Genomic DNA, 13,269 nt, shown 5'->3' with positions numbered 1-13,269 from the left:
TTGGGCAATGTACATTTATTTCTTTGTGATTACTCCAAACATTACAATTCTTCAAACAAAACCCACGTCCAAAATGGAGTACAGTACCTGGTATTGGATCGGGGTGCAAAGGAAGTGCGTTGTTGCTTTCCATCAAAGTTTTGTTGATGTGTGATAATGTTTATGATGATTTCTGCTGGTGTCTGTCAATCTCCAGCTACACCCTACGGATTGATGGCATGATGATGAAGGAGGAGCACTCCGTGTCAGTGGCGTACCTCAAGCCTGCCATCACAGTGACTGCCCAAGCATGCAAAGGTAATAAATGATTCTCCGTCGGTCCAGTGAATATATTATCACATCTGTGCTTTTTTTTTTTTTGTAGTATCAACCTCTGATCCATCATACGTCTTTAAAGAAAAGTTGCTGAAGATATTATGCACTGTATGTGCTGAATATTTTGGGAGGTTTTAATTTTCACGAGTACAGTGCTGTTCGCGAATTTAAAGACATGCAAACATACTGACTCTGAACATGATATGAATGTGATGTACACGTATACATTTCTCCGTTTTGGATTGTGCTCCACAATCGCGATCTAACCACTCGCGAAATCGTCGTGATTCCTGATTCGTGAAAACTTAGACGCACATATGGCATATACAGTACTTTGTATTGTTCACCATAAAATCTCTTCACCATAAAATCTCTTCAGTCTCATTTTCATATTAAGAGTGCAACATTGGCATTATTGTTTTCCTTCCATTTATTTTCACCTTGAAACTTTCATTAGTGTAGTGTAATGTGCATGCCAACTGGCTTCCATTCAGCTTTATTAGGGTTGAGGATTGACATTGTAGGTTTTCCTTTTTTTTTTTTTGATGTGGTGAGCAAATTTTCAAAGTAATGAATTATGTATATCTGTCACTTTCACATCCTATTTAAATATTTTGTTTCACAGACATTTTGAACAGTGCGATGTTGGAGGAATTTCTGGCGCTCATTTTGGTGACTGGCAACTACATGAATGCTGTAAGTAATTGTGTCTGGGTCGCACAGGGAATATATTCTGAACTATCCGCAGCTTTTAGGGTTTTACAAAGTTTGTAGATATTCATTCAGTCGTTAACCCGTTGAGTACGAGTCCCGAGTATACTTGGGCAGGTGACTATGGGAAATGTGTGTTTTAGCAAAATCAAACCGTCCTCAACGGGTTAAAGATATGCTGAAAGGTCCACAGTCCAAAGATCTGCTGTAGAAATAAAAGAACTGCATGTAGTGTTTAGTTTTTTTGTTTTTTTTTGTAGGTAGCTTACAAATGTGAACGTGCATTTTCCTATAATTGTAATCCCCTTTTCAGTAGTACAAAGAACTTTTTTTGTATTCTTGGACACATGTCAGTTGCAGGCATTGGTGTATAGAATGACTATACAGTAGATAGAGATAAGTATTGTATCTACACTCTAGGGCATGCAATGTATACTCTTTTAATGTTAATTTTAGAAGCCAGCATTCACATTGTTAACATCCAAAACATTAATATCATGTAACAATATGGCATTCAGTATCACAACACAATCCTTTCACTCTGTAATGGTGCATATAGAAGAAACAGAAAACAGAAAAGTCACAAAATTGTTTAATCTAATTATTGCTATTAAAAACCAGCTGGTAAACAAGAAGTTTGACCAATGCAGGCTGAATTTTGTATGGCACCTTCAGACAATTTCTGTCAGGAGGTTTAGGCTGGTTGCCAAGAGGGGATAGTGATGTAATTCTACACCCCTTGCTGATTGAATAGTCAGTAATGGTAAGAATTCAAATTTGTTTGTTCTGCTCATTTCTACAGGGAGGCTATGCAGGGAATGCAGTGGCCTTCAAGATCTCATCCCTCCTCAAGCTGCAGGACACCAGGGCCAACAAGCCCCGGATGACACTCATGCACTACCTGGTGGAGGTGGCCGAGGATAAGGACCCAAAACTTCTCACCTTCCCGAACGAGATGAAGAACCTCGGCCAAGCGTGCAAGTAAGTTGCCCATTGTAATCTTGGAGTTGTAGTTATTAATCATTGATGATATCAGTAACAATGATGACTTTCATATACCCTTGGTAGGTATATTGCAATGATGATTGCAAAGGAGATGATAACAGCGACAATGAGAGGAAAAACAAAAGGTTATCAACGATGATTGTAGGAAAAATAGTGAGGATTATGTGCTGATTGCAATTATTTCATAAATCTCTCATGTATTTTTGGCTAATTGTTAAATATTTTGTTCCATCCAGACAGGCATAGCATCATGTTTTAATGAAACTTTATTTATGAAATTACTGAGTACGGGTATGATGTACTCATGCCTGAACAAAATGATGTGTATCATTTGTTTTATAAAATGTTGAAGCAGAACCAGGTCATTCGATAAAATTCTGTGGTAGCATTTTCTGTGAATAAACGAAACTGTGAAAGTGCTAATGACTGAACATCATACTTTTCTGACAACTGGTCGCAAGCGAGATATGTGTTAGGTAAAATGAATGCCTGTTCATGTGTACACTCTTATCCAATCATATGGTTAGGATCTGCTTCATCGTTTCATGAAGCTCATTTATATGATATGGGTTGTGTTGCATCCCCTCAGAGACTTTCCACTGAGATTCATGCTTTGTCCCTTAGATATACTTTAATTTCCTTCCTGCACCCTCCCTGTCCCCCAAACATAGACTGTCTCTTGACCACCTGACATCCGAGGTCAATCTACTGGACAGGAGTTTGGCAAAATTGACCAAACAGGTGGAAAAGGCCACAGATGACATCAAGGAGCAGCTTGGGAAATTCTTAAAGGTACTCATGGTGCTTTGAGTATGAGCCAGAATATTTAATGACATCATCCCCCTTCTGACTCCTGTTTATGGTTCACTTGTGTGTGTTTGTTTTTCTTTTTTTTTTTTTTTTTTGGGGGGGGGGGAGGAGAGAAGGTTGTGACTACACTAGAATCAGGTGAATTCATTTTGTTATGCGTGAGCCAATCATGTTGTGTCAATGGTCATATCTCTTTCCAGCAATGTTTTTGTTTGTGTCCTTTTCACCCTTATGCCATTAAGATTGATTTGATAATTGACTTCTTGTAGCCATGATAGCATGTGTCTCTAAAGAGTGCACACTCCTCTTGAATTCACTTTGAATAGCATCTTTGAAGGCCATTGTTGATGGTATTGCTTATACCAGAACTGACTGTAAAGCAATATTTGTATATTAATGCCAATAAGAGTATATTCAAAGCACCTGAGTTATATATTCAATGCTGTTCTTGTCTAATCTAATTTCACAAAGTATCTCATTTATGATTTTAGAAGCACAATCAAGTAATGTAGTCAGCAGTTATTTGATAATAATATCTTTGTGATAGTAGCTAGTATGTGGTCTCTGCCATAGAAGGTTTTTTTTTCAGTTTTTGGTGATCGCTATGAAAGAACAAATCTGCTCTGATTGAGATAAAGATTGACCAAATCTCTACTCACTCTTCCTCCACCACCTGTACTGTCAGCATTTGAACCATTTCTGCTTTTTTCCCCGTCTTCTCTAAGTTCTTTGGTAGGTCATACAATTGTATCAAATTCAGTTATCTTGTCAAAATTACTGCACTCATATCCCATTATTATGTGTATTTTGATTTTTTGGATTATTTGCTTTTGTAGGATGCAGAAATGGAGGTCCAGGATCTCAAGGATGGTCTGGCCAAGATTGAACAGCTGTCCAATGAACTTGCCACCTACTTCTGTGAGGACCAGAAGACTTTCAAGCTCCAGGAATTCCTGCAGATATTTGAGACTTTTGCCAACCGCATCAAGCAGTGCAAGGAGGTGAGATATCAAATAAGGGGGGGGGGGGGGGGGGGACAGAGATGTAGTTAATGGTGATGAGATTGTCATGGGAACAGGCAGACCAAATAAAATTATTATTAACTCTTTATGTGCCATGGTGTAAATCCCCTGTGTGCCACATTATTCTGAGACACCAAATAATGTAGCCATGCTTTGGAGAAACAATCCGTTTTTCAAATCTCTGTAAGTTAAAGTAGATTTTTATTACCCTGGAAATGTAATGAGCAAAGTTGTTGAGAAAATGCCAAACTTTGCCTTGATGTAAATTGTATGACAAATCTGCAATCATTTTTCTTTCAAATGACCAGTAGCCATATTATTGTAGAGGCATTACTTTTGCACACAAAACAGTGCCAGAAACGTAGAATTTACTTGCAAATCCAGTAGGGAACACCTCTTGTTAGTCATTCAGGACATAAAATGCAAGCTATATGTGAGAGGAACAAAAAAGGGAAAAACGCTTTCTTTGTACTGCGGCATTCGGCAATTTTTCGATTGGTTTGGGCGGGTTTGTGCGTTTTAGCAGAATATGCGAAGTTGGCATGACGTCGACTGAGTGGGACGTGCGAACATGGCACATAAAGAGTTAAGGCTAGATCACAGCTTGTAGTGATTTCAAAGGTGCAAGAAAGAGTGTTAATTTCAAAAGCAATAGTGTGTTTATTCTATAATGTAAGGAATGGTTAGATGACCTGAAGGAGCTACCAAGAAAACAAATTGTAGTACAGATGTCAGGGATACTGGCGGGATATGCTTGTAGTAGACATAGCCAGAGTAGTGGTGATAATATGCATTTAAAATAAAATGTTATGTAGTTAGATGTATATGGATGCATGGAAGAGATTATTAAGCCTTCAGTTGTTCATCTGAGTAGATTCCAAAGTAATGCAATTTGCATAGAGCTTAAAGATGACACTGATAAGTACTTTCAGTATACTGATGGTTAGCCACCAATTATGCCTTAATCTCTTGCACACTGTAGTTCCAAGAGCAAGCACTCTCAAAACTGTTTATTTGGTGACCACTTTGTGACTATTTCTGTGTATGTATTTATTTATTTATTTTTTTTTTGGGGGGGGGGGGGATGGAGGGTTAATTTGGACATATTTTATGTCATTTGTAAAGAGTATGAAGAATCAAATGATCCCAAAATCAGGAAGGTGATATTTGTCCACTTTAACATACTTTTGTGGTGATGGATTGAACATACATGTGTGTTAGATGAGAACTTATATGGCAAGGTTAGTTTCTCCTTCCCCTCTCCCACAAAGAGGATACTGGAATATGAATGCAAAGAGACTTGAAGTCTTTTTTTTTTCTGTCGTTGCCCTGCAGGACAATGAGAAGAGGAAACTCCAAGAGAAGAAGGCCGAGCAGAGGAAGAAGCAGCGAGAGGAGATGGAGAGGAAGAAGGCCGCCAAGGCAGCAGCGAGAGGACAGAAGGGCGAGGCAGATGGAGGAGGGGCTCCTGGAAAAGGAGGTCTCAAGCATGTAGAACCAGAGGAGGAGGATGGTTGCATCATAGACAGGCTTCTCAGTGATATAAGGAAGGTTAGTGACAATAACAACAACCTTCTTTTGGCTCTATTAGTACTGCCCCTTGCTCTTCCAAGTACTGTAAATATGCACAAATTTCACAGTGCATTCATTTTTTTCTTGCTACTTTTGGCTAGCACGAATTCTAAAACCTGCGAAAATACCTTTTCAATTTGCAGTGCAAATTCGAAAAGGCCCTATGTTTTTGAGCCACTCAGCTCAAAGAATTAATCACGCGAAAATATGGATGTCTACAGTCGTTACTTTTGTAAAAATTTGTCAAAACTAGAACATTTTCCCTTGCTATTTGAAGAGAAATGGCTTTGTACAACAGTAACTTTGATTAGTGTACTTACCCTTTCCTTCTTTCTTTTTAAGCATATTGACCCGTTGAGGACGGGTTAATTTTGCTATAGCACACATTTCCCATATAGACCTGCCCGAGTATACTCGGGGCTCGTCCTCAATGGGTTAAGATCATTGAGCACTTCACCTAGAGAACAAGGATAAAGAGAGGGCAGCATAAATGTACTAATCCATGTTTTTGATAAGTGTCCTTGATAATCATAGACCTTCCTAAATTACTCCTGCAGTTTGTTATTGTCTGATCCAGAAAATTTTAGCATATGTCATACCTGAAGTCGTGCCACCTAGTTCTGGAAGCCTTTCATGGTATGTCATGTTTAGAAATTGGGATGGGGTATCCTTTGTTGGCCCATGACTTTTAGGTTGTTTGTATGCCCGTGGAGAAAAAAACTGATAATTACCACTCTGGAAATCCAGTGAAAATGTTATTTCGTGCAGTGGATAGAAAATGATTGGAGAATATAATACAATTATCATTTGAGCAGAGAGGGTTTCAGATTGATTCTTTCTCAGTGGTCAAGATCAATAAACTTCATATAACTCTGTTGAATGACCATGTACTCATGGTAGATTTGTGCATAGTCTGATTTTGCAAACATTTCAATTTTTCATCTTCCCAGGGCTTTGTCCTGAAGAAAACCAGGATGTCTTCAGCAGATGATGCAAGTCAAGATCCCAGCCCTCTGAAGAGCAAGAGGCGATCACTGCGGATGAAGTCGAACACCTCCATGACATCGGTGGGCTCGGTTTCCAGCACCTCCAGGAGAGAAAAGAAGAGCGTCATGGAGGACCCTGAGAAGGAGAGTGACACCAGCACCAGCGGAAGCGCCAGGACTCAGGTGATGCCAATCAGTGAGGAGGGAGAGCAACATGGTGTTGCGGAAAAGAAAACGAAGAAAGAGCCACCTGCCGACGATGCAGTTTTCTTATCTGAGGAGGAGCAAAACAAGAAGAATGTGACAAAGTCTGATGAAAGCAAAAAGATTGAACATGCTCCTGTAGTGGGTAAGGGAAGTGAAGGGGATGACATGAAAAATACCGTCGAAGGAAATCCCGGTATGCAACTGGACTTGACAGGTTCTTCTGTTACGGAACCTGAACAAACTTTATCAAATGGAGCTCCTCACACCGACAAGAATGAGGGGAAGCAAATGGCAGTAGAGGCCATGGTAATTAATGAGCAACAAAACGTGAAACCAGATGGCATCAGAGCTGGATCACTGACCGCATCAATGAGTGGGGGACAGGATGAGGTTCGTGGTGAGGACAGAACTTCGAGTGACGTTGCTTCTCTCTCGCCTGATGAGAGCTCGGTATCGACTCCAGCTGTTGTTCTGCAGGAGGATACCTCAAAGAATGGAGGAGAGAGCGTTAGTAATGAGGCTGAGCAAGATATTGATGTTTTGAATGAAATCGATGCCCTGTGCCTGCAAGTCGACAAGGACATCAAAGACATGAAGCGTAGATCTTATGTGGAAGAAGATGGAGCTGATCACATTGAGTTTTCACCGCCAGGTTGGGAGAATGGCCAAACCGATTCCGATACAAAACTTGAAAATGGTCAAGCCCTTCCTAATGGTGATGCAACACTCTCTGTTAACGTGAATGGTCAAACACCAAGTGATCAGCCAGCACCAACAATTCAAAAGATTGGTGTCCCATCAGCACCAAAATCTGCTGAAGGAGGAGCAGTGACAAGTCCAGAAGGGCAAACAAATGGAAGCATGGGCAGTGACGGTGAGAAATCTGCACAGTCCTCTCCATCCAAAGGGACAGAAAGCAAGAGCAGCAAGGGGCAGGACGCAGATGATGAACGCGAGACTGCCACTGACCTGGAGATGATGATTGAGGAGATGGAGGACATGATCAACATCAGCTTTGAATCTGACAATACCAATAACAACCACTCGCGTCACAGTAGCATCAGCCTCACAGAGGAAGAGGCGAACCTCTTGGATATTCCTCAGGAGACGATTCTGTCAGATTCTGTATTTTCTCCAGACCGTGATGAAGAGGATAGTGGGACCAACGGACCTCTGGAAAACGCAAGTCAAGTGCCTTCACAATTAGATAATGGCAGGGAAAGTGATGAACCCTCTCGTGTCAACGGAAATGAGTCACATAATGGGGAAGTGGTCTCCCCAGGATCTTCCAAAGTGCAAGCCTCTGTTTGTCTGCCACACATTGCCGTAGAATCAGATGACAAAGGCAGCAGTGATCCCAAGTCAGCAAGTCTTCAAGAGAAACCGAGTCCTGATGCATCCAACATTCAATCAACAAAATCACCTCAAGCCAAAGGTTCGCCTTTGAGAAAAGTACCAAATATTTCACCCGACCAACCGAAGCAACTCATCTATGCAAATGAGCCATTACAGCAGCCACAAGAAGAACAATATGATAGAGAGCAGTCAGATGAAGTTAGGCCTATGGTCTCAAAACCTTCAAGGAGTGCAAGACTGTACGCTTCTGTTTTCAAGCGCCAGAATAAGCGGAGGAAAGAGAACCGGGAGGGGCCCAGCGGGTCATCCATAACTGGTTCAGTGTCGTCTGGCATCAGTGCCACACAGCCAGACCTTATCACAACCTCCGAGGCCAGCATGGACAGTGAGCAGCAGAAACATGCTGGGAACAAGAAGAGGAGAGGTGGGTTTTTCAGCTCCTTCTTGTCACGTGGCAAGAAGGGCAAAGGAAAATATGATATAGAGGTAAAGTCAAAGACTGATGCTCTTGGGCAGGATAGCACCAAGTCAGAGGAAGAGAAGAAACATCAAAGAATGGGCAAACTCAGATTGAGCCTTAAGAACAGAAACAGATCAAAGGCAAAGAGTACTTAAAGCATTTTTCTACATCTGTATGTTGATAATTGCTCGAAAGATGTCTTGCATTTTTTTTTTTGCTTGTTTTCTTTGTCCACCTCCATTTCACAAAGAGGCACGACTTCACTTGTTTTGAGTTATACAATATACTTCTCCACCCCCTGTAGCACTTTAGTTTTTAAAAAACTATACCTTTCGGTTGAGATATGTACCAAAGTCTGGAAATATATTACCATATATTTTCAAATGACACTTTACAAACCTTCTAATGAAATGACAAAGTTCAAGTCAGAATTATACCTTTTGGTTGAGATATGTACCAAAGTCTGGAATTATGTTACCATATATTTTCAAATGAAACTTTGCAAACATTCTAATTAAATGACAAAGTTCAAGTCAGAATTATACCTTTTGGTTGAGATATGTACCAAAGTCTGGAATTATATTACCATACATTTTCAAATGAAACTTTACAAACCTTGTAATTAAATGACAAAGTTCAAGTCAAAAGTTCAAGGGCGATGTCACAAAGAGATTACACAAACTTGATCTTAGCTTATAACATCAAGTTGTCACAAGAATTTATGTATTCCTTGTCTCTTAGCGGGTGGTGCAGGACACCGTTCATGAAAGTTGTTATCTTGTCATTCTCTGACAATTACCATAGTAACAGTCACTGTCAGAGCTTATAACCAATCAAAACCAAGATTTTTTACTGAAATTGTCAGAGAATGACAACTTGTCAAGGCTGACAACTTTCATTAAACAGTGCTCAGGAACAGGTTTGGAAAAAAACAGGTAGTTTTGAAGTTCATCACAGTCTTAGCAAAACAGATGGAAAGTGTTTGGGTGCTGACTACTGAGGGATATGAACATTCAGGTATATATCCATAAAGGAAAACTTTATGATGAAGATGTCATGTGAGCTTTGAGGTATGCATTTAATGCTTGCTTTCTCCACTTGTCATGTCTAAATGATTGGCAATTCCTTGTGGATTGATCAAAAGTATGCAAGCAAATTTTAATTTGAAAGCTTTGCTGGTAATACAACTACGTGTATATCAAGGTTGCTTCGTCATGTTTGCTGGAGGCATCTATGCTCCATATAAGTTTAATACATTTCTTATGCATAAGCCTACCATTAAAGAATCAGCTACAGCTTATACCATGCTTGTTCCTATCCCCCTGTATTATTTGTGACTGAGCATCACTTTTTGGTTTGAGAATATTTTGTCAGCATTACATCTTATGTATTAATTGTCGTAAATATTATGCAGGATTGAAATTCTGTTGAAGATGGTCACCGGCTTCTGTTTTCTGTCTCAATGGGGTATATGAATAGATTAGTTTTATGTTGCTTTCAATGATATTCATATTTTCAATGCTTTCATGAGATACTGTTCTGTATATATTTATGTTAGTCAAAAATAAGTTATATCAGCAGAGACGTATATTATTTACATTGCATGTGACCCATGAGTTTGTATGATAGTCTGTAATAGAATTTGACTTTGGGCAAAAAGTAATGAACCAAAGAATGAGCTGAAACAAAATTAAAGGTTGCTTTTGCTGAGATATTGTCTATGGGTGTGTTCGAGCGCTCTAAAGCGCACCAAAGCGAACTGAACCAAAGCGTACCGTACCGAACCGTGCCAGTTTTGGAGCGTTCGAGCGCTCTGTTGAGAAAGTGTACCTCATGAGTTATTTTTAGAAAAGGTCACGCATGTTTGTAGCAAGAATGTCATTTGACTGGCGCTTGAACTACTTACTACAGCTGTCCCGAACAAAGAGAATGATGTCTTTGCATTGTGACGTATGCGCATAATACGCGCATGCTTTGTACAATGAACTTTTGGTACGCTTTTGGAGCACATCGGGAAGTGGTCCACTTTTGGCTCGGTATAGTACGGTACAGTACACTTTAGGAGCGTTCGAGCGCTCCTCTGTCGCGGATACGGTACGGTACAGTTCGCTTTAGGAGAGCACTCGAACGCACCCAAAGATATGGAGACAGGTACAAGTAGTAAACCATGAGTGAAGGTACACATGGTATTTTGTGGTTGGCAGTGTATGTTTTTTTCACATTGAGAGCTAAATCATTGTAAAAACATTCAAGCTGGATTTGCATAAATTCATTTCATGTAGGTATGAATGAGGGGTCTTATCATAATATTGCTCCTTTATGAAATATTGCAAGTTCTTTTACATGATCGGAAGCAATATAACCATCCAAAGTGTATGAGAATGAAGTAAACACACAAACGATTCAGATTTACTTATTCCAATACAATTGTGATTTTGCAGTTGCCCTGCTCTTTATTTATCTGACTGATTAGAGTCACAGGCAAATTTTACCATTATTTGAAGTTATCATAGATGTACTTTTCTTGGGCTGTATGAATGTTTTTGATATTATTGTCATGTGTAGCAAGATAATCATTAATCATGGTATCAGAATTGGTTACAATACTTTCAGGCATCAACTTGTAACTTTGAAGAGCACAGTTTCCAATGCCCAGATAGTACTGTTCATCCCTTCAGGATTTTGAAGTTTTATTATAATATTACCTTTTTTTGTTAGCTGTCATATCTGTCATATCTTACACGGGAAGGAAACAGGCAAAATAGATTGGCACCTTCTATTTTTTTTCCCCTGTCTATCTTGTGGGTCAAGAGGTTTGTATGAGAAACCCGTTGCCTATGACCTAACCTGGTGTGACAAAGGAATTGATATAATTCATATGACTAAATACCGCTGTTTTTTACACAAAACAAGCTTTTAGGATACTGACCATGGAGAGAAATCACAGACTAGTATTCTTTTTTTTTTTCTTTAGGTAAATGGAAGCATTGTCAGCCTTGTGGTAATGGTAATTAAGAACAAATTTGGAGATTGAAAAATATTGAACTCTTCAAAAATGCCTGGAAGTATGATGTCAAGTTGCACATGCACCTGCAAGAAATAATTACCATCATGATAACAAAATGCTTCAAAAGCATCTGTGGAATTGAAGAAAGGATTCCTTGCTGGTCCCAAGCGCAGACTCGTGAAAAAGTGTTTGAAAAAATGTAAAAATATACAAAAAATATCTTCCATATTATATGTTTTGGGAACATATAAGGATGAGCTCCAAATTTGTAAGATGTGTCATATATTGTAAACATCAGACATCGAGTTAGAAGGTCACATCATTCCAAACGACTCGAAATAATTATGGTATTGTTGAAATGACTGTATGGTTTATGATACAAAGATATACATATTTTGTATGTGCTTTCTTTTTGCTGTAGATTTATATCTGAAATATCTATTTTATGACAAATTAAATCTATTTTCGTAGAGATTATTTTAACTGTTTTTGGTACTGGATCAAGTCCAAGAAATATCCTCCATTTTTTACAATAGCTTTAAAGATTTTAGCAACTAGAATTTTAACAGCTTTTTCAATTCTTGAGAAATTATCATGCCAAGATTTTAATCAGAACTTACTGTGAGTGGCAGTTGTAACCAGCACAAGCGGATATTAAAAAGGGCGAAACTGAAGACAGTTTAATTGTGAGCCACGTGGTTCACTTTAAAATTCCTGCTACAAAAAATTCTACCACCACTATAGTCAAATGAGATCCATTTAACTTATAGTAGTTTGGTAAATATGGTATACATTTACCGTTTGTTATGCGCTATGTTTGTGCCAACGGTATGCCTACGTGTTCCGCGTTACCTTCTGTATTCCTCGTCAATATCATACAAAGAATTCTTACACGTATTACATGATTACATATGTAAGAAGAAAAAGGCCAATATCTGTTTACTTATTAGTAGGTGTTATATTTGAGTTATTATGGGTTTGTGAAATTGCGTTTTGAATGTGTGAGCTGTAAAAGGTGGGGATTTACTTTTGTGTGGCTTTTTCTCAATGACTTGTATATATTTGACAAAAATTAATGTACCCATTACAGTCACCGATGCCTTTATGATGCTAGTCATATGCCCAGTTCAAAGTTTTATGTTGCTTTTTTTTAATTATCAAATCTTCAAAGAAAAGAAAAATAATTTCGCGCCATGTATACCTGTGCTGTATATATGTTTTTGTTTTGTTTTGTTTTGGTTGTGTAAACCTGTGAAAAGTTGTGTTGCCAAACAACCTTATGTGATCGAAAATCCAACCCGCTGGATGAAATCAATTGAACATGTCAATCAGTAGCTTTAACTTTAGCTATTAAAGGAGGTGGCAGATCTATGCATGGGAGATATATGGTGGCGAGAGTACTCGTGGAATTTCTTGGTATCATTAGCTGTGACACTTCGCTGCGAGATTGTCGCGATACGGTAATCCTAGTCTGACCCCCAGAAAGAGACGGTTTATACCAAAAGTCTATAACGTTACGATCCCTTTACCGCACATGGATTCTTCTCTGGACTAAATTTTTGCCCTCGCAAGAAACGATTTACTGGTTTAATGGTTCTCGTCATCTTAAGTTGAACGGTGGTAGTCTTGACCACTATTTTTTATCTTCTTCTTTGTATTGTAATCTATTTATTTTTGTTTGCTTTTTTCCCAGTGCTTTGTGCATAAACCCCGTGTTATCAGCTACTCCGTGTACAGTTTCTAATACGGTATTTCAGTACTGGTGCTTTGTAGCCTGTAAAAAGACAGATGAAGAGGTATCTCGGGTGAAACGCAACA

At 39.0% G+C, this 13,269-nt stretch overlaps 1 protein-coding gene across 1 annotated transcript in view; it reads left to right on the top strand.

The window, feature by feature from the left end:
- Positions 1-9,873, top strand: part of LOC139731932 (inverted formin-2-like) — a 111,169-nt gene extending 101,296 nt beyond the window's left edge. Inside the window, exons 12-18 of the mRNA XM_071642807.1 lie at positions 197-297; positions 941-1,011; positions 1,829-2,007; positions 2,703-2,823; positions 3,678-3,842; positions 5,199-5,414; positions 6,386-9,873. Coding sequence (XP_071498908.1) covers positions 197-297; positions 941-1,011; positions 1,829-2,007; positions 2,703-2,823; positions 3,678-3,842; positions 5,199-5,414; positions 6,386-8,599 — 3,067 coding nt within the window. The 3' untranslated portion in view covers positions 8,600-9,873. The remainder of the gene's footprint in view (positions 1-196; positions 298-940; positions 1,012-1,828; positions 2,008-2,702; positions 2,824-3,677; positions 3,843-5,198; positions 5,415-6,385) is intronic.
- Positions 9,874-13,269: the final 3,396 nt, after the last annotated feature.

The sequence above is a fragment of the Diadema antillarum genome, unplaced genomic scaffold (assembly GCF_040938485.1).
Source record: "Diadema antillarum isolate AM-2024a unplaced genomic scaffold, OU_Dant_1.0 seq00000388_RagTag, whole genome shotgun sequence".
NCBI classification, from domain to species: Eukaryota; Metazoa; Echinodermata; class Echinoidea; order Diadematoida; family Diadematidae; genus Diadema; species Diadema antillarum.
Note: the sequence above shows the minus strand (reverse complement) of the source record. Positions and strands in the feature narration are given on the sequence as shown.